General features: G+C 37.6%; 1 protein-coding gene across 2 annotated transcripts; it reads right to left on the bottom strand.

The window, feature by feature from the left end:
- Positions 1-230: 230 nt before the first annotated feature.
- LOC104232557 (uncharacterized) lies at positions 231-26,741 on the bottom strand. Of its 2 annotated transcripts, none has more exons than XM_009785783.2 (9): positions 26,314-26,741; positions 23,956-24,024; positions 23,778-23,873; positions 15,035-15,082; positions 14,526-14,597; positions 11,584-11,642; positions 10,957-11,044; positions 10,702-10,860; positions 231-613 (listed from the first exon to the last, which is right to left on the bottom strand). In XM_009785783.2, the coding sequence occupies exons 1-8, from the start codon at positions 26,641-26,643 to the stop codon at positions 10,705-10,707; spliced, it is 918 nt and encodes a 305-aa protein (XP_009784085.1). In that variant the 5' UTR covers positions 26,644-26,741; the 3' UTR covers positions 231-613; positions 10,702-10,704. The 2 variants fall into 2 exon arrangements, with proteins under 2 accessions (XP_009784085.1, XP_009784086.1); XM_009785784.2 differs by lacking the exon at positions 231-613 and adding an exon at positions 4,289-4,652.
- Between the last annotated feature and the right edge of the window lie 143 nt (positions 26,742-26,884).

Here is a 26,884-nt window from a genome sequence, read left to right as displayed (position 1 = left end):
GGATGATTCTGATTTTCGAAATTTTCATATTAAAATAGGCAAAAACAAATTTGCTAAGACCTCTCCCAAAATGATGTTATCCTGAATTGAGACCTCCCCAAAAGTACAATGGTATTTTTCTTTTGTCAGTTCTCGTAACATCAAAAAAGAAAGAATAAAGAAACGAGGTAAGTTTGGCAGGAACTTAGAAAATCACAAAGACAACGTTAAAAGCATGAAAAGAGAGAATGTTCAAGTGGAAAACTTTAAAATAAATAGTACAAACTACTGAAATCAAGGATATAGACCTATGTTTTACATCTGCCATCATCTTAGGAAAGTATCCTTCAACGACACTCAAAGATGGGTACAAATGTAACGAGCAAAACCTACAAATATCTTCCATAAGAGAGGAAGAAAATGTATACTAACCCTCAATCATGTCAATCAAAAATAACTGATGACTCAAAATGCCCCTACTCCCCTCAAATCATTGCAGAGGTTAATTGTTCACCCCACAAAAGCATATCTAAGGATAGTGCAATGGATATTTCAATCAGAACCAACGGGCCTGATTCCGCAGTACTACCATCTTGAACATCGAAAATCCAAAATCCAGGGGATCTGCAAGTTGCTGGAATCAAAGCACAAAGAATCAAACAACATAGATGTTTTCCGTTAGAAGTTGCCGATTGCAAAGATATTTTTTTATTGATAAGTAAAAGCAAAAGCAGCAGTAAGATTGTGCTGAAAATTACAACTGGATCCTTATGGAAGTATAGAATTCCACTAGGAACCTTGCAGAAATTAAACAGGTCCTATCAGTAGTAATCTGCGAGGGAGCTAAAATCCAAAAAACTAGTATCACATGCACTCTTGCCAACTCCTACAAGCACTCAAGAGTAGGGCTGCTCGGTGGGCCGGGCCTGAACCGGACCGGGCCCGCGGTCCTAACGGGCCTGGTGGGCCGGCCCTGGGTGGGCCGGTCCTGGTGGTCCTCCTAAGCCCGTCACGGGCCGGTCTTCATGTTTGAGCCCACGAGCCCGGGACCGTCAGAAGGCCTGGCGGGCCCAACGGCTATTTTAAAAAAAAAAAAAAAAAAAATTTAAAATTCTCCAACGGCCATATTTAAAATCTAGCCGTTTGGGCTGAAAATATGACCGTTTTTAAGTTTAAAAAATGGCCATTTGGCCCCCAAACTTTATATAATTACACTTTTCCCCATTTCTCAACTATAAATACCCCCTCATTCTTTCATTTTTATTCACCAATTCATCAATATCTCTCAATCTCTCTCAATCTCTCTACTACAATTACTTAATTTATTGTTGAAATTTCGTGAAAAATTGTGAAGTTGTTGAATTGAAGTTTTCAAGTGTTCAACGATTTTCAATTTTCAAGAAGTTGTTCGGCAATCCGGTAAACTCGTTTCAACTCTTACGTTTTTAGAATATATTTTTGTGTGGTTTAGTTTGCATAATTATAATTAATATGGCATTTACTTTGAAAAAAATGTTTGGTAGGTGGTGAGGATGATGATGAAATGCTTACCACTCAAGATTGGACTAATGTTAAAATTCTTTTAGATTTTTTAGAACATTTTCAAATTGCTACAAATGCATTTTCTGGGCAATATTATCCTACTATTTCAAACTGTTTAGTTTATATTGCAGCACTATCTGATTTGTTTGTTGAATTTAGTGAGGGTGGGGATATTTATGAACTTGCTATAAATGAAATGAAACAAAAGTTTAAAAAATATTTTTTTCCTATCCCTCCTATTTATGGTCTTGCTGCAATGCTAAATCCTACAATGAAATTGGGAGGTCCTCATTTTTGGTATTCAAATATTTATAAGGCTTTAGATCTTTCAAATGAGGAAATTGCGACAACTTGCAGATGCAAAAGCTTCAATTAAGATTAATGCTCAAACAGTTTATAATGCTTATCAACTTGCCTTAGAGCATGCTAGGCCAACTATTCCAACCCCTACTTCGTCTAGCTCACAATCGTCTAAAAGAGTTGCGGGCTTAAAAGCTCTTAAATCTTGGACGGAGTTCAGGGGGTCTCAAGGTGAAAATTATGATGAAACTTCACATCTAAATGAGCTTCAAGTTTATTTGTCTCAGGGACTTGAAAAGGAGAATCCAGACGGCTCTTTTGATCTTTTGGAATGGTGGAAGGCAAGGGAAAAACATTTTCCTGTTCTTGCAAGGATGGCTCGGGATATTTTATCAATTCAAGCTTCAACTGTTGCATCAGAGAGCGCTTTCAGTCAAGCAAGACTGCAAATAGGTGATCATAGAGCGTCTATGAGGGATAGCTTGGAAAAATCAGTATTGTTTAGAGATTGGATCCGCTCGGAAAGAAGAAACTTTGGAATTGCAGAAGCACAACCGGCGATAGATGAAGCTTATGAAGAAATGATAGCGGAACTTGCGGAGGATTCGGCTTCGCCCGGAAGTGGTGATGAACAAGCTTCTTTTCCACCACCACCAACGCAACCTCCTCCGAACCTTGAAGGATTTATGAGATTTGTTAGAGATAATACATAGAATAATATGTAACTTGTATTTTGGCACATCTTCCTTAGTTTTTTTCCTTCTAATGGTGGTATTAGTACCTTGTTGTGCTCATTCCATTGGGGGAAGGATGACTAAGAAAGATATGTCATTTTTTGGTAATAAAATTTATTGCTTCTACCCATGAGCTTCTTTTCGCAATATTTCTTTGTCTATACTTAGAATTATTTATAAGCTACAATATATACATAATATACAATATATATACTACAAGAAAATATATAAGAGAATATATATACATAAGATACAATATAATATACTACAAGAAAATATATTATGCGAAAATATATACATAATATACAATATATATACTACAAGAAAATATAAAAGAGAATATATATACATAAGATACAATATAATATACTACAAGACAATATATTATGCGAATATATATACATAATATACAATATATATATACTACAAGACAATATATTATGCGAATATATATACATAAGATACAATATATATACATAAGATACAATATATTATGTGAATATATATACATAAGATACAATATATATACTACAAGAAAATATATAAGAGAATATATATACATAAGATACAATATAATATACTACAAGAAAATATATTATGCGAAAATATATACATAATATACAATATATATACTACAAGAAAATATATTATGCGAACATATATACATAAGATACAATATATATACATAAGATACAATATATTATGCGAATATATATACATAAGATACAATATATATACTACAAGAAAATATATAAGAGAATATATATACATAAGATACAATATAATATACTACAAGAAAATATATTATGCATGACAATTTAGTATTTTATTATTGTTTTGTTATTTTCTTTTTCGTCAAGCACTTTAATAATTAGATATACATATATACTACATATATATTTTTAATATAGCCATGATACTACAAGAAACTGCCTTAAAAAAAAAGCCCGTTAGGCCCGCGAAGCCCACGAGCCCGGCCCGTTAAGCACAGGACCATGTGGGCTTAGGCCCGTCACGGGCCGGTTCCACCCATTGAGCCCACGAAGACCGGGACCGCCAGAGCCCAGGATCACGGGACCGCGAGGCCCGGCCCGTTAGGCCCACTAAGGCCCGGGCCAGAATACAGCATTACTCAAGAGGAGGAAGGACAAAGAAATAGAAGGGAGAGCCCAAAAGTGCTTTAAATTATCGAACCCTCAAAAAGCTGGAGTATGTAAGGCGTCGTTTGTCTAAATTTATGTGATGCACTTTCCTTTTATTCTGTCACGAAAAGAACTGATACGTTTCTATATGGAGAAATAATTTAACTTTAAACTTCCGAATTTACCCTTAATGAGATGATTTATCGCCACAGAAAATATCTATGGCTTGTTTATAGACCACAAGTTTCAAAAGACTTTCCTTCTTTCTTAAACCCTGTACCCAGCCAAAGTGCATCGCAGAAAATGATACGTAGGGAGTACGACAGTTTCTGTAATAGGAGTCAATTGCAAAAAAAGTTGTTCCACAGAAAATGTAATAGGAGTCAATTGCCAAAAAAGTTGTTCCACAAAAAATGTAACACTCCACCAGCCATATAAAACGTATACATTTTAATTTTCGTCCAGCCAAAAAGCCAATGAGTTACGTCGGCTTCGTAATGCGCAAAGCATTTATTCTCTTAACTCTCACAAAAGAGCCAGTTCCAGTAATTAAAAGTCTCAGAGTGCAGAAAATTTTTATTGGCCAGGATGTACACAAGAAAAATTCTACTAGATATCTGAAATTCAATGCACGACTATAGAGTCTTTCTTTATTGTTATTTTGTGATCGGTGTGATGAGTTTTTATTATTTATCAATCAAAAACATTAGTAAATAATATTAGAGATTCTCTAAATCTCACACATACCCCACACTGGCATTGCAGTCTTAAAACAGAATAAATGGAATCCTAACCAACATAGAAACCAAGTTTTAATCCTAATTAGTTGGTATTGTCTAAATGGATCCTTGGTTTCCATTTTGTTCTGTCCTTGGCGAAATCCACAATGCCTCCAAATTTCCAAGAGATCATAGGTCTTTGGAAACAGCCTCTCTATATGCAATTTGAGATTCACCTATAAGATAAAAACATTTAAAACAAAATAAAGAGCAAAAGGCATTAAAATTTATCTACTTCGTTTCATTTGCTATGCAAAATTTTGGCAGAACCTAGAAGAGAAAACGGAAACATAGTAGTCATCAACTTCTTAAATATGTGGAACCAATCCTAAACCCACTCTCCTCCAAGAGGTCATAGGTGTGGAATGAAGGTAGGTTTGAAAAGATTTGTCCTCTATATCTTAAGTGGATGGTGCTTGCACTAGGGTAGGTTGTCTACATCATACCCCTTAAGGTACCGGCCTTTCTCAAAACCCAGCGTGAAAGCGGGATGCCTTATGCATCGGGCTGCCCTTTTATCTTAAGCGGATAATGTTTAAGATAATATAAATGGGTTTTGGAGCGGGCAGGATGACCCTGGCGGACACCTGGAGAAAATATTTTTAAGCTAGAGTGGGGAGACCGAAATCCATCTTGTTTGTTTCTGATAAAGCACAGATTGTGGTGTTAGATAGTTTTTTTTTTTTTTTTGAAACTGGTAACTTTTCTATGTTTCATATGTAGCAAAAACATTACTTAGGTAGTACTGAAACCATACATACAAGAGACTCTATCTATCACTAACACTCTCTATATTGAGTCTAAAACATCAATAATGGTATTAGTATCATTTGTGTACATCTGATTACACCAAAAACTTAACAGCAAAATAAAGTTTAACTTGATCTTTTGCACTCCATTCTCCACATTCTCAAAACATTTGGAGTTTCTCTCTTTCCAAATTGTCCGCCAAACACAAGCTGGTATAATTCTCCATCTAGTCCTGTCCTTTGCATGTAGTCTTGCTTCCTCCCAACTTTTAAGAGCATCTATAACTTTCCCAGACATGGTCCAGGAGATGCCTTTGAGGTTAAGAATAATTCTCCATAGGTGAGAAGTTATCTTACAATGGAGGAAGAGATGGTTAACTGTTTCTGTTGTTTCCCCACACAAAAAATCTAGAACATAAGATGAGGCCTCTTTTCATCAAATTATCTTGTGTAAGGACAGCTTCCTTAGCCAATAGCCACACAAAGCAAACAACTTTGTGAGGAATTTTTGTTTTCCAGATGGGTTTCCATGGCCAATCAGCTATCTGCTGGTTGGAATGATTCATCCTTTTGTAAGCTGTGTTGACCTTGAATATACCCTTACTGCTGCCTTGCCACCATAGAACATCTGCATCTTCTTGTAATCCACTTAACTGTTCTAGTACACAGAATAAATCCACCACTCTTGGTGCTTCCCAATCATTGATATGTCTTCTAAAAATGATGTTCCATCCTTGAGGTGTCCACATCTCTGCTATAGTCCTTTGCTGATGTAGAGCCAAATTGAAGACTTCTGGAAAAGCCACATCCAATCTGCCAACTCCATGCCAATTGTCCTTCCAAAAGCTAGTCTTATTTCCATCAAATACTTTGATCTTGGTGTCATCCCTCAATTCACTCCACAATGATCTAATGGATCTCCATAGACTAACCTCATATGGTGTAGTGACCTCCTTAGTCATCCATTTGTCTTTCTGTCCATATTTTGCTTTAATAATGTTTCCCCAAAGGAGCTGATCCTCTTTGTTGAGCCTCCACAACCATTTCATTCTAAGAGCTTTGCTCTGAATCTTCAAGTTCCTGATCCCTAAGCCTCCAAATTTCTTGCCAACAGTAAGTGCTTTCCATTTCACCAAGTGGTAACCCTTCCTTTCTTTGTTCCCATTCCATAAAAGGTTCCTCCTGATGCTATCCAATCTATTGATGACCCCTGTTGGAATGGGGAACAAAGACATCATATATGTTGGAAGTGCATCAAGAACTGAGTTAATAAGAGTTAGATAACCCCTGTTGGAATCTATTGATGACCCCTGTGGTGTTAGATAGTTATGTAAATAACATTAATTAGTCCTAGTTCCACATAGAATAGGAGTAAGATTGTATTGTATAAATAGGGTTTATTGTATCACAACTGGATAGAATATAATGTTAAGTAGTTAGTCATGTATAGTGTCCCACATCAAAAAGTAGATACCAATTATTATATATCACTGTATATAAATAGGGCATTATACAATACATTAGATAATTAATATAAAACTTTTCCGTGCTATACTTCTCACATGGTATCAAAGCGTTGGTGAGAAACATCCGGAAAAGAAAACTCGGCCAGACAATCGCCGTGTACCAATTTCCGACGACTTCAAGGGCTGTTATTGCATCACCTATGTTTCCCTCAATGTTGTGCTAAAACCAACACCACCACAGGGTCCTACACTCTCCGGCAACCAAAATCCAAAAAAACCCAGTTGTATCCCAACATGCGCCCACACGTGCCGATCAAAGGGAAGAAAATTCCGACAAATCTCCTCACGCACCGACGCGTGAGCTGCTTTCTGGTCAGTTTCTGACAAAAGTTCTTTTGGACAGCTTGCTCGCGAGGCTATTATGAGCCTATCCATTCAAGTTACATCAAATTCCGACGACTTTTCTATTTTCCAACGACCGTTCAAATTCTGGCGAGATACAAATACAATGTTTTTTCCTTCACTGTTCCTGTGAGCTTTTTAGTGTTCTTGATTGTCTGTGCTATTTGGTCCAACAATGTCTTTGGGGCCTGATATTTTTGGTTCTAAACACGGGTTCTGGAAATTCAAGTTTGATGATTACTTCGGAACCCTTAATGGGAAGTTCAAACTACTTAGCCTGGGTTTCTTCTGTTGAGTTGTGGTGCAAGGGTCAAGATGTTCAAGATCACCTAGCCAAGAAGACAAGTGATGGAGATGAAAAGGCCAAAGCACTCTAGAGAAAATTGATACTCAACTATGTAGTTTGTTGTGGCGATCGATGGATTCCTGGTTAATGCCTTTGTTTCGTCCATTCCAGGCATGTTATTCAGTTTGGGAGAAGGCTCGTACTTTATACACTAATGACATATCTCGTTTTTATAATGTGATATCTCGGATGACAAGCTTAAAGAAACAGGAATTGGATATGTCTACTTACTTTGGACAAGTGCAGGCGGTTATGGAGGAATTTGAAAAGTTGATGCTAGTCACTGCTAGTATTGAACAACAAGAGCAATGACAGAAGATGTTTCTAGTTCTTACACTTGCTGGACTGCCAAATGACCTTGACTCAGTGAGAGACCAAATTTTGGCTAGTCCTTTGGTTCCTCCAATTGATGAATTATTCTCTCGATTGTTTCGTATTGCTGCGCCACCAAGTCACACATTGGTCTCATCACCAATTGTTGACTCCTCTATTCTCGCATCTCAGACAATGGAAAATCGGACATCTTAGGCCATGGAGAATTGACGAGGAGGTCGTTTTGGAAGATCTCGACCCAAGTGTTCTTATTGTTATAAACTTGGACACACTCGTGAAGTATGCTATTCTTTTCATGGTTGACCACACCGGAAAAGTGTGCCCCGCGCGCCCTCACATTCCGGACAGACAGATTTTTCTCCGGCGAGATTTGTGCATGCGTCGGGTGTCTGGGCCATCTTCCAGCCAGATTTTGATGGAGCTCCTTGAGGACAGCTGAATCGCACAGTAATTCGAGCCTACCTATCCAATTTAAACCAAATTCCGACAACTTATATTTTTTTCCGGCGTAAACAATGCACTTTTTCCGGCATGAACAGTGATTCTGGCCTGAACTGTACTTTTTCTTGTTGTGAACAATGTTTTCTGAGATATTTCTTTAGTTTTTCACTATTTCAAATGAAGAACTTGGTTTCCGAAGGTCTTCCTTTCCTTTCCAACTCCGTCTAACTAAGAAAAAAAAAAGGAAGTCTTCAGCTTAATGTGTTCTGATTTGACATTCTACGGTTAATCATACAAGTGTTAGTCAAGAATTTGAGAAATTGATTGTAGCAAAATGGGATACAATACTATGAAAAGTTGGATGATTTTTCTACCACATTATATTGAGACTTGTGTCTCTTTCGTTTTCCATAGTGCCAGGGCTATGTATTATCTATAGATTTCGCTTTGCATTTACATTCCCATTTTCATGATGATATTTTTCTTATAGTTTCTATTGATGGTACTAGTATTGTCTTTTTTTGTCTTCTTGAGCCGAAGGTCTTTCGGAAATAGCCTCTCTACTCCCTCGAGGTAGGAGTAAGGTCTGCGTACACATTACCCTCCCCAGACCCCACTTGTAGAATTTTATTGGGTCGTTGTCGTCGTTGTTGTGTCTCCCAATCTTCATCATACGATTCTTGGGTCATTGATTTAGGTGCATCTGATCACATTTCTGGTAACAAATCTTTTTTCACTACTATGTCATATTCTCAATTTCTTCCAACAGTCACAATGGCGAACGTGTCTCAAGCCATGACAACTGGTATAGGTTAGATAGTTATGTAAATAACGTTAATTAGTCCTAGTCCCACATAGAATAGGAGTAGGATATGTATTATATAAATAAAGCTCATTGTATCATTATTTAATAGAATATAGATAATAGATTTTTTTCCTGTGCATTCTCACATGTGGAATCTCAACATTGCCAAGAGGCCTTGGATTGGGTGTGCAACAAAGGAAGGTTTGAGAAGATTTCTCCTTTTATTTGGGTGATGTGTAAAAAAGACAAAAGGGCTTTCGGACATGTGCATTTGGTAGCAATCACATGCATTTCTAGAGACAACAACAAAAACAACAACCCAGTAAAATCCCACACGTGGGGGTCTGGGAAGGATAGTGTATACGCAGACCTTACCCCTACCCCGATGGAGTAGAGAGGTTGTTTCCGATAGACCCTCAGCTCAACATGGTTTATGCCAGAAGGGCAGGAATATTAATCCAAAAAGAGGAAAAGAAGAATGCTAGAATAGCAGTAATCACCATACTCCATTCCCTCTCTTTATTTCTAATAAAAGCACCAATTGTAGAATCTAAATGATCAACTCCTACCAAGAACTTCTGGATACAGCTTATGATAAATGAATTTAAGAAAATTTCTCTTCTTGTGCCCCTAATGTGTAAGAAAAGATTAAAGGTATTTTGGCCCGGTGGAGAATCCTGAGTGGCAGATCATATGCATCTGGAGAGGGAAAATGTTATAAAGTTAAATTTGGTTTTATGCTAGAGTGGGAGGAATCAACAAGGCACTCCACCCCTCTTTGTTTCCAACAAAGCACCACTTGTAGAATGCAAAAGCTTAGCTTTACATCCTACAAGAAGATAAATCAAAGGAAGTTTGAGAAGATTTCTCCTCTTACCTTAGGTGGGTGATATAGAAGAAGAGACAAAGGGGTTTTCGAACGGGTGAAGAGTCATTAGTGGCAGATCATATTCATCTGCAGAGAAAAAAAGTCATCTTTGAATTTAAACTTGGTTTATGCTAGAGTAATGCAACCAACCACGCTCCACTTTGTCCTACATTTCTCAAAGAACACCATTTGTGGAGAGCAAACATCAACCCTTTTCTCGTAAGGGTCTTCATCAAAAAACCCTTTCCTTGTTAACAAAAAACAAAAAGATCCAAAAAACAATGGAAGAAGTGATGACCACACAAATTTCCATAAAATATAACCCCCAAAACAGATACTATATCAGTAGAAGCGACCTATAAAGGTATATGCTATACTAATCCAGAGAGATCGAAGAAAGAGAAATGGAAGCATCAAACACAATTAAGGTATATGGTGCTGTCTTGTACAAGTGGAATGTGAAAGTGCACATTTCAACCATAAAAGTTGGTTAACATTTCAGATAGGCCATCACATATTTCTTTGTGCATAACACGTGTGCATGTCCATTTCAAATTAAAATTCTGTTTTGGGAACTCTAAACTTATTGAGACAGCTAATCACTACATTAACAAAGACACTACAGGAAATCTCAAACAATTGAAAATAAAATTAAAAAGTACTTCATGATATTTGCTGTAATTTAATATACTCGGAACCACATATACATTATTTGTAGACACCTAAGAAGGGCTAATACAATTTATACCATGGATGTATAAATAGATAATGAAGATAAATCACAAATGTACTCAAACTAACTTCAACTTACTCACCTATCATCTTCTTCGTACCACAGTACTTTGTGCACGTTGAGCTCCAATAGCCTGTTGTCCTTGGGCCCCTGCTTGTCCGCTAGTCTGTTCTTCGGCCATGTTCATCGCTTGTGTCATAGCATTCATAACAATGAGTCCGAGAGGGATCAAATACATCCACTGAAATAAAGATCATAAAAAAATTGTAATATGAGAATGAGGGTGTGCAATTATTAGGTTTACAAGAAACTAAACAAGTAACTGATTCAAACTCACATATTTAGCCCAGAAAGATCTCTCTGGAGGCTGAATTTCTTCACCCTCTCCATTCTCCCCAACAACAGCTTCTGAAAATATAGGTGTTCTGTTCCAACAACTTTTTTTAGTATCGTGGAAATAAGCAACATAAGTTCATGGAAACATGCACAAATTTCTTCGGCTTCACTTTATCTTCCTTTTCTGCTCCATAGAAGCTCAAAAACAAAAATATCTGTAATGCTCGTACTAAAAGTAGGGACAATGTCATCTGACAGACTGTTCCCTAGCCATTTCTTTAAGTTTCTCAGAAGGAACATGAGAAGATTCCCCTAATCTCCACCCCTCCTGACTAGGTTGACACATTTTGCTTTTGAATAGTCAAATTAATCAATTTCAAAACAAAGGCAGTGCCGGAGCCATATTTACAATTTAAAAAGCCACATCAAATTATCCTTTGGCAAACAGCTAGGTACTTGAAGCTTCTCTCAAGGAGATTATTAGCTTATATAAACTCCCTGATAACAAGCATAGCGTCATGATATGATCTTTTTACCCAAGTTGATTAGTTACCACCCGTCACTTGCTTTATGCAAAAGGAGAATACAATGTCAGGAACAAGGAAAATAAAAAATTACAGTGACTTGCCTGGGTGCCTGTTCAGTAGGCTTTAGGACTGTGTGCGAGTTAAAGGACCATTTTGCAGGCTGAAATAGAAGCACAAAACTTAGCATCAGTCATAGGATTAGCATCTTATTTACATGAAATCCTTTTCCTTCTCCAGTACCATGAAAATTTGCTATTACATTTCACTTACTAAACTAGCTAATGTCAAGTCCTATTAATAAGCTAGAAAGAGCATAATATACAAAGAAAAGAAAAGGCAGCATGTGAATCCATAACGGAACCAGCAGAAATGATTTGGAAACGGTTTACTTCCACACGAAAAAAACATTGCCTAATGCATGACATTGCTAATAGTCCCCAGATTTTTATAAATAGAAAAATGTAACTGACATAGAGGACATGAATATCTCATACACTATGATTCAAAAGCATCACCAGCAATACTAATTGATCCATCCTGGAAACAAATCTAATAGTGAGTCTCTCAAGAACCTAAAGCTAATTGTAGGAAACCATAACCTGTATCCACCTTACACTAAATCACATTGCATGAAGTAATTCTCATTTTGCTACTTATCAGTACTTGATGGTTATAAAATTCTCAATAGCCTGATATGAATTGTCGGTTAGTTACTATCTTGATTCTTTGACTGAAATATTTCAGGTGAGAATTCAAGACTTTCTATTTTTGAACTTCAACTTGAGTATAAAAGGTCTTTGGGTTGTTGCAGATTTTTCAGATACCGAAATAGCAGCATTATTCCTTACCAGATTTTAGATAATTCTAAAGATTAGTAGTACAGACTGAATCAACTTAGCTGTTCCAGTTTGCGCATTTCAGTTGTAAGAACATGGTCCAGACAGAGTTCCACAACTAGAATATTCCGTAGCATATCATGAATTTTGTTCTATTGTTCCAAATAGCAATCCAGATTATTTCTCTAATGTTTTAGCTTTTAGTAATAATTTGTCTTTCAAACCAAAATCATATTAACAGAAGTGTGAACTCAAATAATCTTTTCTGTTTTTCAGATGCCCAAATAATCTTTTCTTAGTCATTAAACTATATACGCCTGTCAAGTTTTCTCTAACTTGAGAAAGAATTACTCTGTCTAAGCAAGATTTCTGCACGTATATTGATGTATGACCAAAAGACCTGCCTTTGCCATCTGAAGACCTGCCTTTACCATCTGAGTCTCGGTTATGTAGTGAATGCTAATCCATCCCAATTACATGAACCCAATGATCTATGTTTTAGGTAATAGTCAAGAACTTAAGTTTCATTGAATCGCCCTGGGTCTAGTGGTAAGAGCATAGCACGTGATATATGAATAAGGGGCATGTCATAAGGTCGAATCCCGCCGCAAGCAAAAGCCAGATATTAGGGCAGAGAAGGGTGGGGGGCATTATCTACCATGTTTTGTACCGTGCACCAGCTGGCCCTAGGGAATTTCTGGGTTATCAGAAAAAAGAAGTCTCACTGCACCTGGACATTACAGAACTCACATTTGGATTTTGAAGTTCAATGAAATTGAAACTTGTTTCTTCTCCAGCTGAGTATAAGTTAAAGTTTTCACTCTGGATGTGGAGAATTATGCCTCTGAAGATCTGATTTAGCCACTTTTGGCATCTCCAGAACCAGAAGAGGCTGCTATGAGGAAAGAGGATGAATGTTTTGGGACCTGCACTTCAGAAAGGCTTTACAAGACAGAGAAAGGAAGAACTAAGCAATTAGAGAGTGACTTGAATTTAGACAAAATAAGAGGACGACGCCTCTTGGCTATGGAAGGGACATATGACAAGACAATTTAAAGTCAAATCCTAATTTGCTGAAAAACCCAACCAGATACTTCTCCACATTCAGTAGCTTGCAAAGTAGAGCTCCCCAGGAGGTCGATACTTTTATGTAACTGCTTGGAACGCTATACTTACGGCTAATAATATAAGGCAGAGAAGAATACACATTTGGAGATTCTTATGGTAAAGAAACAGCAGATGTTGACCACCCACTTATAAGTTCCAAGTATGTGACAAGACTGGAATAATTTTTTTTTCCTGATAAATGGGTGGACGACCACCCATTTATCAGTTCCAAGGGTGACAAGACTGGAAATTTTCCGGTACTAACTGGGTTATGCCTAACAGTGCAAAAATCTACTTTGGAGCTGAAGGTCCAAAGCCAGCTCCATTGGAAGAAGAGGAACTTGAGATATCATCTGTCAAGCTATCGTGTGACTAGTTGGGAGGAGAAATACAAGAGCTTCTGATGGGAAAAATGCTTCCACTATCCATAGATTTTGCTGTTTTTTTGGGGTATATCTTGGCACGCAGCTGCATATAAGATATTCTAGGCCCATTATCCATCAAGTTTCGAGCTGTGCGCCACTAGCCCTTGGGGATTTCTCAGTTATAAAGAAAAGAATATTCTGGGTGGCGATGTCAAAATCACTGGCTGGTATCTCTATTGTATACCTCTTCTGTATGAGATAGATTCTTTTTTCACAATAGAACACTTCAATTGTAAAAAGTATCACAAAAGGTGCGAGTGAAAAGTCATTTTCCCTCGGTCATTGGTCTAAACCTAAAAATCAAAAGTCCGGCAAATATAGAGGTTCCTTGAAAAATGAGGTTGTAATTCCCTTAGGAAATCTAAATACATCATGTAATCTTCCAAAAGGTATCTTTTGGTAAAAGATCTTCAGATACTAATAGATGCTTTCAGAGCAAAGCACCCAAATTTGGAATGATTGGTGAGATATTGGTAATTACATTTAAGTTATTTCCCGTTCCAACAGCTTAAAGCTTTCAAACAGAGTAGTATCATTCTATTGCCCTATCAAAATTCTCAAGCTCAAATCCGAGAACTACTGATTAGACATACATGATATGCTTCATATAAGTTAGGGAGAAAGGATGGGGAGGTTAGCTGGTGAGGGGTCTAAAACTTAGGGATCAATACTTACAAGCTTCAATTGACGAGGGTATTGGCATGCACCAGGGGAACCATAATTAACAGCCAAAATATTCACACCGTCCTGCAATGAACACATCAAAGTCAAATTCCTAACAGATAAAAATGAAAGATTTGCACAAATAAAGAGTAGACTGTGCCAACTTGATTAGTTCGCATAATAACAAAAACTCTGACCTGATATGTCTTAATTGAAATTCAAGAGAAATACTTAAACTAGCCAAGGAAACCACCTATTTCCCTTAGAAGAAAATACAAAATGCGAAACACGCTAATATGATATATAAAGGAAATACGTCATGTTGAAATATCTTAATTTAACTTTATTTTCTTTACTTTCCACAGTAGCCGAAGTACTTAACAAATCCTGTTAGACAAGACAGAATTATATTCTTAACCACCTACATCCAACAAAAAAGGAAAACAGAAAAGGAACATATCATGCTGGAACCTAAATAGACAACTAAGGTATAAGGTAACAAATATTAAGTTGAATATTACCATATGTATGACAAAGTGCTCCTCCAAACCATCCCGAGGAAGACACCTCTGAGGCAAAAACAGTAATAGCAATTAGATGATGAGCATGTCATTTGAAGCTTGCAGTATTCCAGGAAAATACCAGAATAATTAGCCAAATCACAAAGGAAATTCTAATGTCTGAAATGGAAATATAAAAATAGACAAGAGAAATGACCTACATTAAGGTAAAGAAACTTTGAACAAAATGCTCCCAGGCACCTTTCCCGAGACACTTCTCTCTCCTACTTTCTAGGACTGTCGAATAACCTTTTCCGGTGTGATTCTCCACCGGAATTCACCCCCTCACCTACTGTGATTATTGTTTAAACCTCAATCGTGTTATTCTGTTAATATGGACAGTGACAGGATTTATTATCATGCTGGTTTTAAATCCTTTCACATTAAAAAAAATTGTTCTAGGTCTGAAGTTTGGTTCGAATGGGTTGAACGTAGCAGGAACCTGATGAGAAAAGCAACTGTAAGCCTCAAAGTTATGAAGTGGGTCGTAGAGGTATTTAATGTGGCCTCAAAGGAGCATGGCAGGGCGATAAGGAGGTGGAATATGAACGATCACTATGCAGATTTTTATTGCACTCTTAAATACAATGAACATGGAAGGTACATCAGTTTCGTCGCTGTACAGGGGCCGCGCAGGTATGTCATTATTACACCAGAAGTTACATTTAAGGCAGGGTGGGGAATCATAGCTCAAAAAATACAAAGGTTCATAAATGTCCCAGAAGAAGAGAAGAATGTCCCTATTGTCAGAAACCCACAGCGGGAGTCATCCGCTAACGAAGTAATCAGAACCAGTAGATGGCCATCAGAAGGGACTAAATCTTCTCCAATCAAATCCAACAATTCCAAAGTCATCATTCCTGGGGTTCAGAATTATCGGACAAAGATGTGCTAAGAAGGTGCATAGTTGGAAAAGTTCGGACTCCTATGAAGGAGACTCCAACTTTACATGATATCCAGAGATGGGCCTGTATCACATGGAAATCTACCTTTGGTGTGAATGTGTACAAGATGAACGATTACCAGTTCTTGTTTGAACTTCAACGAAGGATGCTGAACATGTTCTTAAGGGTGACTGGCATTGGAAGAAGACCAAAGTGATCCTTGAATGGTGGAAACCTACTACTGGCTACTTGCCTGAAGAGGTGGAGCGTAATTGGGTTTGGATTAGGCTTCTGGGACTTCCTATTAACCTTGGGTCACAGAAAGTTTTCAAAGCAATAGGTGATCACCTGTGATGGTTGGATTGAAATGGAGGAGACAACACTAAAAAACCATTTACACTGGGCTAGAATCAAAGTGAAGGGAGACGGGAGTAACATGCCGAAAGATATACATGTAGACAGTTGTGAACCCGATAGGTTGTTTTGGGTACTAGCCGTTATTTCTGTGTTTCGAGACCCCCCATAGCTTCATTTGATGTTTATCGATTTGCGTGAGTGATCCTGTCGTTTTCCGGACATAAAATTTTGATGAAAATGTGATTTTTGACTTAAAATGAAGCTAGAGTTGACCATGGTCAACATTTTGGGTAAACAACCTCGGATTGGTGTTTTGACGATTTCGGTAGGTTCATATGATGCTTTTCGGCTTGTATGCATGTTTGGTTGGGATTTGGGGTTACCCGAGTGCATTTCGGCGTTTTATGTGAAAAATTGTGAAAGTTGAGTTTTCAAGTTGAAATCTTGAGTTTTGAGATCGATTCTTGTTATTTCATGTTATTTTGATGATTTGAGGTAGCGAGCAAGTTTGTATTATGTTAATATACTTGTGTGCATGTTTGATTTGGAGCCCGAGAGGCTCAGGTGAGTTCTGGAGGTGTTGCAGATTGATTCAGAATAGCTGGTGCATTTCAATTGCTGATTGTCAGTTGAGATCTCGCATTGCGAGCCTCGTTTTGCGATCAAGTGATCGCATGTGCAAGCAATGGGCTGAGGAGCTGGGTCTTCGCATTTGCGAAGAATGAGTCGCATGTGCTAAGGGGGTGTCCTTCGCAAATGCGAAGATTTTGTCGCATTTGTGAACAAGTGTTCGCAAATGCAATGCTGGGCCGGGGTAAAAGATGGAAAAATCGAGACTTATCATTTTACAGTATTTTCAACCTTAAACACTATAGACACGATTTTCTTGAGAGCTTTCTTCCCAAAATCATTGGTAAGTAATCTTAACTAGTTTTCAATCAATTCCCATTACTTTTCATGAATTTTTAACATCAAATCTAGGAATTTCACGGTAGAAATTAGGAATTTTGGATAGAATTTAAGGATTTTGTAAAATTGAGATTTAGACCTCGAATTGAGATCGAATTTCAAAACAAATCACATAACCGGGGTCGGGGGTGAATTATCTGGTTTTGGCCTGAATCTCGGGCTTTGACCAAGCGGGCCCGGGGTTGACTTTTTCAATTTAACTAAAGATTGAATCTTTTTCACACGTGGGCAGTTTCCAAAGCTTATTTTGACTTGCTTGAACGATATTTTGCTAGATAGGTTGGTTTGGAGGCTTGTTCCAAAGAAAAAGTCATGGTTGAGTATTGATTTGGTTGCGGAAAGAGGTAAGTGTCGTGTTTAACTTTGACTTGAGAGAATGAGGACTTGTTTGGTCCATTTGCTACATGAACCTATGTGTGGGAAAGGCGTATATTGGAGGTGACGAGTGCATATACGTTGCCATAGGTTCAAGCATTCGAATTGGGCGATTTACCTTTATATCTTTATTTACTCTATGCTATATTTCATTACATGCTATGATTTGTCACATGTCATTGTTTGTTATTCATGCTTTACTTATTATTCATGCCTTGTTAACTTTCAGTTAGTTGTTACATGTTTCGGTTCATTCATCTTTCAATCAATACCTGCTTACCTGACATATGTGCCAACCTGTATTAATTGTATACCTTCATTGATTCATATCTTTACTTGCCTTTATTGTCTTTATCTTACTTGTTGTACTTTATTACATTGTGTCCAATTGTGCGAGTTCTTTAGCTATTCTTGTGTTAATGAATTATTGAGGTTTCTGGGTACGAGGTATTGGTTATTCTCTGTTGTACTAGTAGATCCTTGGTGTTTTGTACGCTTTAGTACCTTTTTGTGTTAGGATTACGTTACTGGTTGTGTTGAGTTGTTCATGTTAATGAGTTTATATTGGAAATGGATTGCCCGTCGCAACAGTATTGAAACGAACTGATAATGGGATCGGGTTGCACGCCGCTACAGATATTGTGATATTGTTGGCACCGAGTTGTGCGTTGCAGCAAAGTATGATGTGTGGTAGTGATTGTAGCTGTGATGTTCTATTTCGAAACTGTGATATGAGGATTTCGAGATGATGTTATTTTGGGGCCCTCCGTTAGTTGACCCTCGGGTCTCGTTCTTATGAGTTGACGTGTGTTCCGTATAATTTCGTCGAGGTTAGGCTCGACACTTACAGAGTACATGGAGTCGGTTGTACTCATACTGCACTTATGCACTTCTTGTGCAGTGTTGGTCCCAGCGGCGTGTAGTGAAGATTGCTCATATCCGACTTTCATAGGAGACTCGAGGTATTGTTGCATGTCGTTCGCTATCCTTGAAGCCATCTTCTACCTTGTTTTTACTGTTTATCTAGTTTCGGACAGTTGTACCTCATTTCAGACCATACTTGTAGCCTTCTAGTCTCTCATGTACTTGTGACTCCGGATTTCTGGGTAGACTGTGTTACTTTTGTATCTATTCCATGTATTTCAGAATTTATTACTCGTTAATCATCATTATCCTGCTTTTAAATTGTTAAAATTGGTTAATACTTTAGCTAACATTGGCTTGCCTAGCAAGTGGAAGTTAGGCGCCATCACGACCCCATGGTTGGGATTTCTAGTCGTGACAACAGCGATGGGTATTTGTACAAAATCCCGTATGGTGTGAAGTTCCGACGACGTTGATGGCTGCTCTGATTGCCGGTGTGGATGGGAGAGAATATCTGATGGTTAATAGGGGTAGCCTGGAAGATGGGACTTATTTGGCACAACAGTACCTAGGTCACGTGTGCACATTGAAGGGAGAATTTCAAAAAATTTACACGTGCCTGAGTCACGTGAGGTTGATGCTGAACTCTTTAAACAAAAGGGAGTTCTGAGCCACAGTTAATTAATTCGTGTGGGCCCAATTTTGACAGATCCATCAGCTAATTCTTGGTGCAAAGGCCCAACCCTAAAAGCCCAAGTTGAGGAATTAATTAGTGTGAGTCCTAATTCTTTTGACCCTTTATTGTAGAATCAGATCCAAGAATTTGAGGGACCACATGTGGCTATCCCTAAAGGCCCAACTAATGAACATTCTAATGGCCCAACTACCAAAGACTTTAATGGGCCGATTATTAATAACCAAATGGACATCAAGCAAATTTCTGGATCTCAACTGCCATGTTTGGAAGTGTCGATGTTTATGTCTTCGAAGGAGCAGACAAAAGAGATGAAGGAAGACCATTTTGATCCTATACTTTTGGAACTCAATTCTTCTTCACTTTCTACTAACTCTACTCTAGGCATCGAAGAGGACTTGGTACAGGTTCCTCTAATCTTGCCCTCGGTCCAGGGAACTCAACTCATCAGAGAAGGGGAGTCATTGCATGTGGACGAGGGTAGCAAACAGTTGGTTATTTTTGGGGATCCATTTGCATGTATTGATGAAGAAGCTATTCCAATTGACATGCAAATTCAAAGGGCAGAAGAAGAAGCTTCATTGTGGGTGCATATGAATGTTCTCAAACCAAGTAAGCAATTTGGGGTTGATTTTGAAGAGTGCGAAGAGGATGCCATGTCTTTATTCATGAAGATTGACAGTAGAAGGCACAAGAAGATGGAAGATACCACAATCCAAAGCAACACTGCAATCAAACCAAAAGGTCAGAAGCAATTAAAGAGGTTAAAATCAGGCATCAAATATAAAGATGGGAAGTCTAGGGTCAAGGGGAAGAGGCACCCTCAAAGTTGATTAATGAAGATCGATATACTGTCATGGAATCCTAGATGGGAAGTCTAGGGTCACGCTATTTAAGAGACCATGTGCCAAGCGCGAAGCGAGCACTTTTCACAACACTGATGTGGGGATTGTATGATGGGGAGAAAAGGGGACTTATTAAATTACTCTTAATGAATGGAGGTGTGAAGTAGTGGTTCTTCAAGAAACAAAGATAGAAGGTGATAACTCTTGTTGCCACACACTTACGGGGGAGTAGATGGGTGGATTTTGTCAATCTTGAAGCTATTGGTACTAGCGGGGAAATTCTTATCATGTGAGATAAAAGAATATTAGAAGGGGAGTTGATTACTTCTAATAGTCAGAGTATCTCTTGTAGATTGACTGCAATAGGCCAAGATTTCTCATGGTTCATCACAGGGATATATGCCTCAAATTCCAGAATTTAGAGGCAAGACTTATGGTGGGAGTTGGCAGCCTCAAGAGGGCTTTGTAATGGGACATGGGTGGTATGTGGGGATTTCAACACAACCATACACTCAAATGAAAGAAGCAACAACCCCCATCTAACCAGAGCTATAAGAGATTTCTCCGACACAATCAATGATCTAAACCTAGTAGATCCTGCACCTTCCAATTCTAGCTGGCATTTTGGGTTGTGAAGTAGGAAATTTACCAACTAAGTATTTGGGATTATCATTAGGTACCAAGAACAAAGTTGCATATATATATGTGAAGGGGCACTTGATATATGTGAAAAGAGACTTACAAGGTGGAAAGCACAATACTTATCCCTAGGGGGAAGGGTCATTTTGGTGAGATCTGTCCTGGACTCCTGACCCCCTTACATCATGTCCTTATTTCCTATCCCAGCCAAAGTAAGGAGAAGAATTGACCAACTGAGAAGGAACTTTATTTGGGAAGGCAACAGAGAGTCCAAAGGTTCCCATCTCCATCTTGTCAGCTAGAACACTCTCATCTCCAGCAAGAGAATTGGCAGTCTAGGCATTAGAAACTTAAGTTTGCATAACAAAAGTCTCTTACTGAAATGGTCGTGGAGATTCAACACTGAGAAGCAAGCCTTATGGAGACAAGTTGTCACATGCAGGTATGAGCAATCAGGATATTGGAGCACCAAACCAATGAAAACTCCTTATGGAGCTGGCAATTGGAAAGCTATCAGGAATCTATGGGAGAAGTTTACAACAAACACAGGTTTTAGGATAGGAAATGGGAGGAAGATATCATTTTGGCATGATGATTGGATTGGTCATGGAGCATTGAAAGACCTTTTTCCTGATCTATTCAATCTCACCACTTCACCTAATGCCACAGTAGAAGAATCTTGGAGCTCCCAGGGCTGGAACTTAATTTTTAAAAGGTTTCTCAATGAAGCTAATTTTTAGAAGGCTTCTCAATGACTGGGAAGTCAATAGAGCTATTGAGATTCTTAAAATGCTAGCGGAGGACTCTCTTACATGGAAAGGAGTAGGGGTGTTCATAAAAATCCGAAAAACAGAACCAAACCAAACCGACCAAAAAAACCGATATTTTTTGGTTTGGTTTGGTTTGGTTTTGGTTTTGAAATTTAAAAACCGATCAAATTTGGTTTGGTTTTGGTTTTAATCAAAAAAAAAACGAACCAAACCGAATATAGGAGTAGCTATTTTAAATTCATTATTACACCTATATATATGTATACTTTTATACAAAATTTCAAAAATTTTATAGTAAATGTTAATCGTTTGCACTTTTAGAACAGTTCTTTACCTTTACATTCTAGTTTGATTGGTAGTTTTCTTTTGTTAAGTGTAAGAATCTATTCATGTTAAAAATAATATATTTTTAATTGAGTTCTTAAATTATTCATCACTATTTGATTCAATTATCATCAATATATCTTGTTAAATAATAGATTTCTCAAAGGGCAATTGATTTGATAGTGCTACGTTGAAAATGTGGTCGTTGAAATATGTGTTTGGTAGTGTATGTCTTATATTTAAGAAAAAACCGACAAATAACAGAAAAAATCGAAAAACCGACTTAATTGGTTTGGTTTGGTTCTAATATTTGAAAAACCGACTTACTTGGTTTGGTTTCTTTTTAGGGAAAAACCGATCCAAACCGAACCATTAACACCCCTAGAAAGGAGGCAGTAGCTCTAAATTTCCAGTCAAGGCAGCATACAAATATCTATCATCTAGAGGACATCCCAACAATCCTTGGCCTTGATAAAAGATTTGGAAGATCAAAGTACCATACAAAGTTATTTTCTTTCATGGTTAGTTGTAAGAAAAGCCTGCCTCACTCTAGAAACTCTTCAAAGAAGAGGTATTCAGACCAGCTCTACATGCTTTCTATGTCAGCGGGAAGATGAAGCCAATGAGCATCTTTTCTTACATTATGTTATTACTAGACAACTTTGGCAGCTCTTTATAGCACTAGCTGGTATTGTTTGGGTGATGTTCAAAGATATCATTGGCCTGATATGCAGCTGGAACAGTATTAGGGGAAGAACATGTCACAAGGAATAGTGGAAGATTGTTCCAGCTTGCATATGGTGGACAGTTTGTAACAAGAGAAATGCAAGATGTTTTGAAGGCAAGAGCCGTTCAACATAGAAAATCAAGAGTTCTTGCATTTCTCTTTTTCTTTTTTGGTGTAAAGAAGAGTTGATAGGTGATGTAGAATTACTACTAGACCTTTTTGATTCTCTGTAAGATTTTCAGGGGTTGTACTTGAAAACATTAGATACCAACCCTGTTTTTTTGGGTGCTGAAGAATATAATTGTTACCTTTTTCAAAAAAAATAGAGTATAAAGGATCGTGTGTGACAAAGGAGAGCACCTAAGTTGAAAAGAATTCATAGTTTGTACTACAAAGGTTAAGATTGGATAATCAATTTAAACAACTGACAAATCCACGGTACAAAATAAAAATCAATATAGCGAAACTACAAACTATAGGCAGATCAGCCAGCGAGCTGTAGACTTTCACAGAATAAAACTATGATTAAGTATCATTGAGCAAGTAAGGGCCCTCTTGGGAACTTTTTCTCAATGCTGTTTACATCTAACAAAACAGAGGAATAAAATTGTAAAGGGGGACAAACTAGCTCATTCAACTTTTTATGCACCACTTTTTCTTTTTCTTGAGGGGGAGAAATATCTAACTTGGGTAAGCAATTGTTAATTAGCACTCTGGATGGCTTCTCAATGATTTAAATCTTCCTAGGGCGATATAAATTTTAACTCAAACAAGAGCAAGGCTAAATGCACATATGCAGATCCAGAAGCACCAGAAAGAAGTTAACAAGTTTCAATATTTCTATTAAGATTCCATAAGAGATACAGTATTAAAGTCGCAAATATATGAAACTTCTTGTTCTGACAAACAAATTTTACCGGCTAAAATGCCCTCGCTAGATAAAAGAAAACTTGCCCTTTAGAAAGTACATGTTAAATTACATGAAAGTTTCTTCCCAGAAAGAAGTTTTACAGACAAAATGCCCTTGCTTGATAAAAGAAAACTCGTGCTGTCATTCACCACAATATTTAACTTTCCTAATCCTAAGATTTCAATGTCACAAGGATAAAAAGGCATGGCATACATCTGTACAGTGTACACAAAGGCAAAGTATTGACACCAGTTCAAACTATTCCTTCCTTATGAATGTTTAAATGTATAGACACTACACATGTACAAAATGCTGATACTTCCAGCCACAATAGTTCCAAACTTACTGCTTTCACCGAGGAAACAACATATTCTCTGCCAGGAAGGTTCAATACTTTGGACGGTACTCTTATTCTGTAAAAGTCATCACCTTTCAAAAGTTTCTGCATCACATAATATTCACAAGAAAAGTTACAAATAAAACAAAAAGGGTGCCATGATTGTACGAACAGAAAATAGAATTACTTTGAAATCCTCCTTCTCTGTTTCAGTAAAAGCATTTCTGGAGAAGCGAAGCTTTGTCAGCGTTTGCGTCTGCGACAAGAAGTGCAAAAAATCTATTACTGGATGGTAAAAAGTCAAACATCAACGACAGTAAAAGTCAGCCAAGAATTATTGAAAGTGAAAAGCGCAAAATGTGACCAGATCCATCGGAGTTGAAGTGAAAAGTGAGTTCTTTGAAGTGAAGCGCACAATGTACGGGAATTCAAGAAATTAAAAAAAGTATCAACCACTATGAATTTATAGTACATTAAAAATTAAACTGCAATTAAAATAACTAATTTCAGCATCCAATATACAATCATTCTTAATCCAACTCAAATATGATGTTCAAAAAACAGCGACACAGAAATCAAGTTGATATTGAGGTGACGCGTGCGCCAGGCTATTTGGGCTGAGTTATGATGATCGTCGACTTTTGATCCGATCAGCGCTTGGGCTAGGATCCGCCCCTCCGGAGTCGAGTGATAACCCATGCTACTTTGGGCCTTGTGGGTGCAGGCACTTGGTATGTGCTGAGTGAGGGACTTTATGCCAGGCACCCGTACAGTGCTGAGATTGTGCTTATTTGATGATTTCATCGTGAATTCGTTGATTTTGGCATTGTTACTTTTCATGCAGGCATAGAGACGTATCTTCCTCATGCTAATTGATACTCTATATCATGAAATTGATGCTTTAACTAATTTGTTTGGAAAGCATGCCTATTTCCCTGTTAATGTGTGATTAAGTTGAACTTGTTATTCTTGAGCTGTTTTTCCCTTTTGTTACTATCATTGTGTTGTTACTGTTATTGTTGGATGTTGAAAGTGAGTAACGGACCTAGCCAATCTCGTCGCTATCTTTAATCCGAGATTAGGCGAGCTACTTACAGAGTACATAGGATCGGTTGTATTCATATTAAACTATCCACTTCATGTACAGATCCAGAATCTGCTAATAGAGCTGATTGCTAGAGAGTTGCACCGGTACCATTGGTGATTTCAAGGTAGCACTGTTGTTTTCATTTGCATGCCTTGAAGTCCCCTTTCCTTACTTTGTTACTACTATTTATGTACTTCAAACAGTATTGCATCGTTATTCAGACCGTTGTACTTATTTATTCTATAGAGCTCATGTACTTGTTGACACCAGGTTCTGAGATGGTATTTCAGTTGTAGCACTGTTTGGCTATAATTATTTATCCTATTCCACTTTTGAGGCTATTCCTTATTGTTATTGAAGTTTATTTCTGTATATTGAATGTTGGCTTGCCTGGCAAGCAGTGTAAGGCGCCGTCACGGCTTTGGTTTGGGGTTGTGACATGAAAAATACTCATATTCCTTTCACACCAAACACTATATATACAGCAAGCCAAAGCCATTCTATATATAATTGCCCCTGAAGACCTCCCTGTGTGCATGGTCAACAGCCCATGCCAACCCATAGCTTTGCCTATTAACCCCTTTCCAATGTAATGTCTTCTCCATATTGCAGCTAAATATTGACATATGACGAACAAATGCTCAAAGGATTCATTGTCTAAGTTGCATAATGGACACTTTATAGAAGTTGTGCCATTTATACATTGTCTACCTTAATATAGGGTAAAAGCCAGATAGACAAGCCTAGCATGATCCTTTTTGAGTAAAGGAAAATTCTAGCATGATCTAGTTCTCACTAGATACTTCTACCTTCTACTTTTTCCTTATCAAAATAGTTCTCGCTAGATACTTCTTGTAGAATTACAAGTATAAGGTCATTCCCACTCTAACAAAATGTCCATCTATAGCCATTTTTCTTTAACAACCACTATGATAGACTTAGATATTATTGCAAGACACTCAATAGTTGTGAATATAAACAAGTGCTAGTACCCCACCCATGAATATCTCAACAACCTCATTCCACAACCAAAGGGCTAAGTTTTCCTAGTCCCTCTGTCCAAATAACATTCTTCCAAGTCACATCTAGTCAAAGTCATCCAGAGTTATGCTTCACACGAGCAGCAGATACATGTAGTTACAGTAAATATTCTTAATCTTACGGATAAGAGCATTGATTGTATTTCGGAGTCATTACTTTGTACATTGTCTTTTAAAGTTGTTTGGTCGCATTACTTTTTTTAAATCAGATTGCAAGTCCATGAAATTAACAAACTATCTTTATTATTAAGTAAACTGATATCAACCTGTGTTCTAAGATCTTAATATTACCCAACAATGTCTATAATTACGATTAAGGAGATAGTTTTCAACAAATAATAATTCAATTACGTTGATAACTATATAAAAGTTTTAAAAAAGTTTCAATCGTTAAAATAAAGAATAATTAGGGGAAGACCTGGGAACCATGAGAAGGAGATTTGATGCGAGCAGTGAAGGTGCCGGCGGGGGAGAAATCTAAGTCACCGAAGGCATGTTCTAGAGTGAACTGGATCTTCGAATCTGAATCGGAACCCGACCCGGCAGACCTCTTCCGGGTCGACTGAACAGGAGAAGAAGGTGCTGAACCTACTTTGACGTCATTGGGATCAGCTGCACGGGATCGGATTCCACCTTCGAGGCCGAATTCTTCATCGTCGACGAGAAGCTCGTCGGACTGGAACCCATGTGACGTCGTAAGGATCAACAGCAGGAAGAAACCCGCCCCAGTTACAGATTTGGTTCTCATTCTTGAAAGGAGTTTTGAGTCTTAGAAGAGTGAAGCAAACACCTTTTGATGTTTTTGGAGTGAGGACAGCAGGGCATGACTTTAGTATTAGTAGTAGTATAGTGTTATTTGGTTTTATTATCTTTTAAAAAACAATTCTTTAGAATAATAATAATAATAGGTTATAAAATAAAGATTATAAAGTAAATAAATCTAAGACAAGTATAGAGACACAGAGATTGATTGATGTATTATTCAATTT

The sequence above is a fragment of the Nicotiana sylvestris genome, chromosome 6 (genome assembly GCF_000393655.2).
Source record: "Nicotiana sylvestris chromosome 6, ASM39365v2, whole genome shotgun sequence".
NCBI classification, from domain to species: Eukaryota; Viridiplantae; Streptophyta; class Magnoliopsida; order Solanales; family Solanaceae; genus Nicotiana; species Nicotiana sylvestris.
This window is presented reverse-complemented; position numbering and strand designations above follow the sequence as displayed.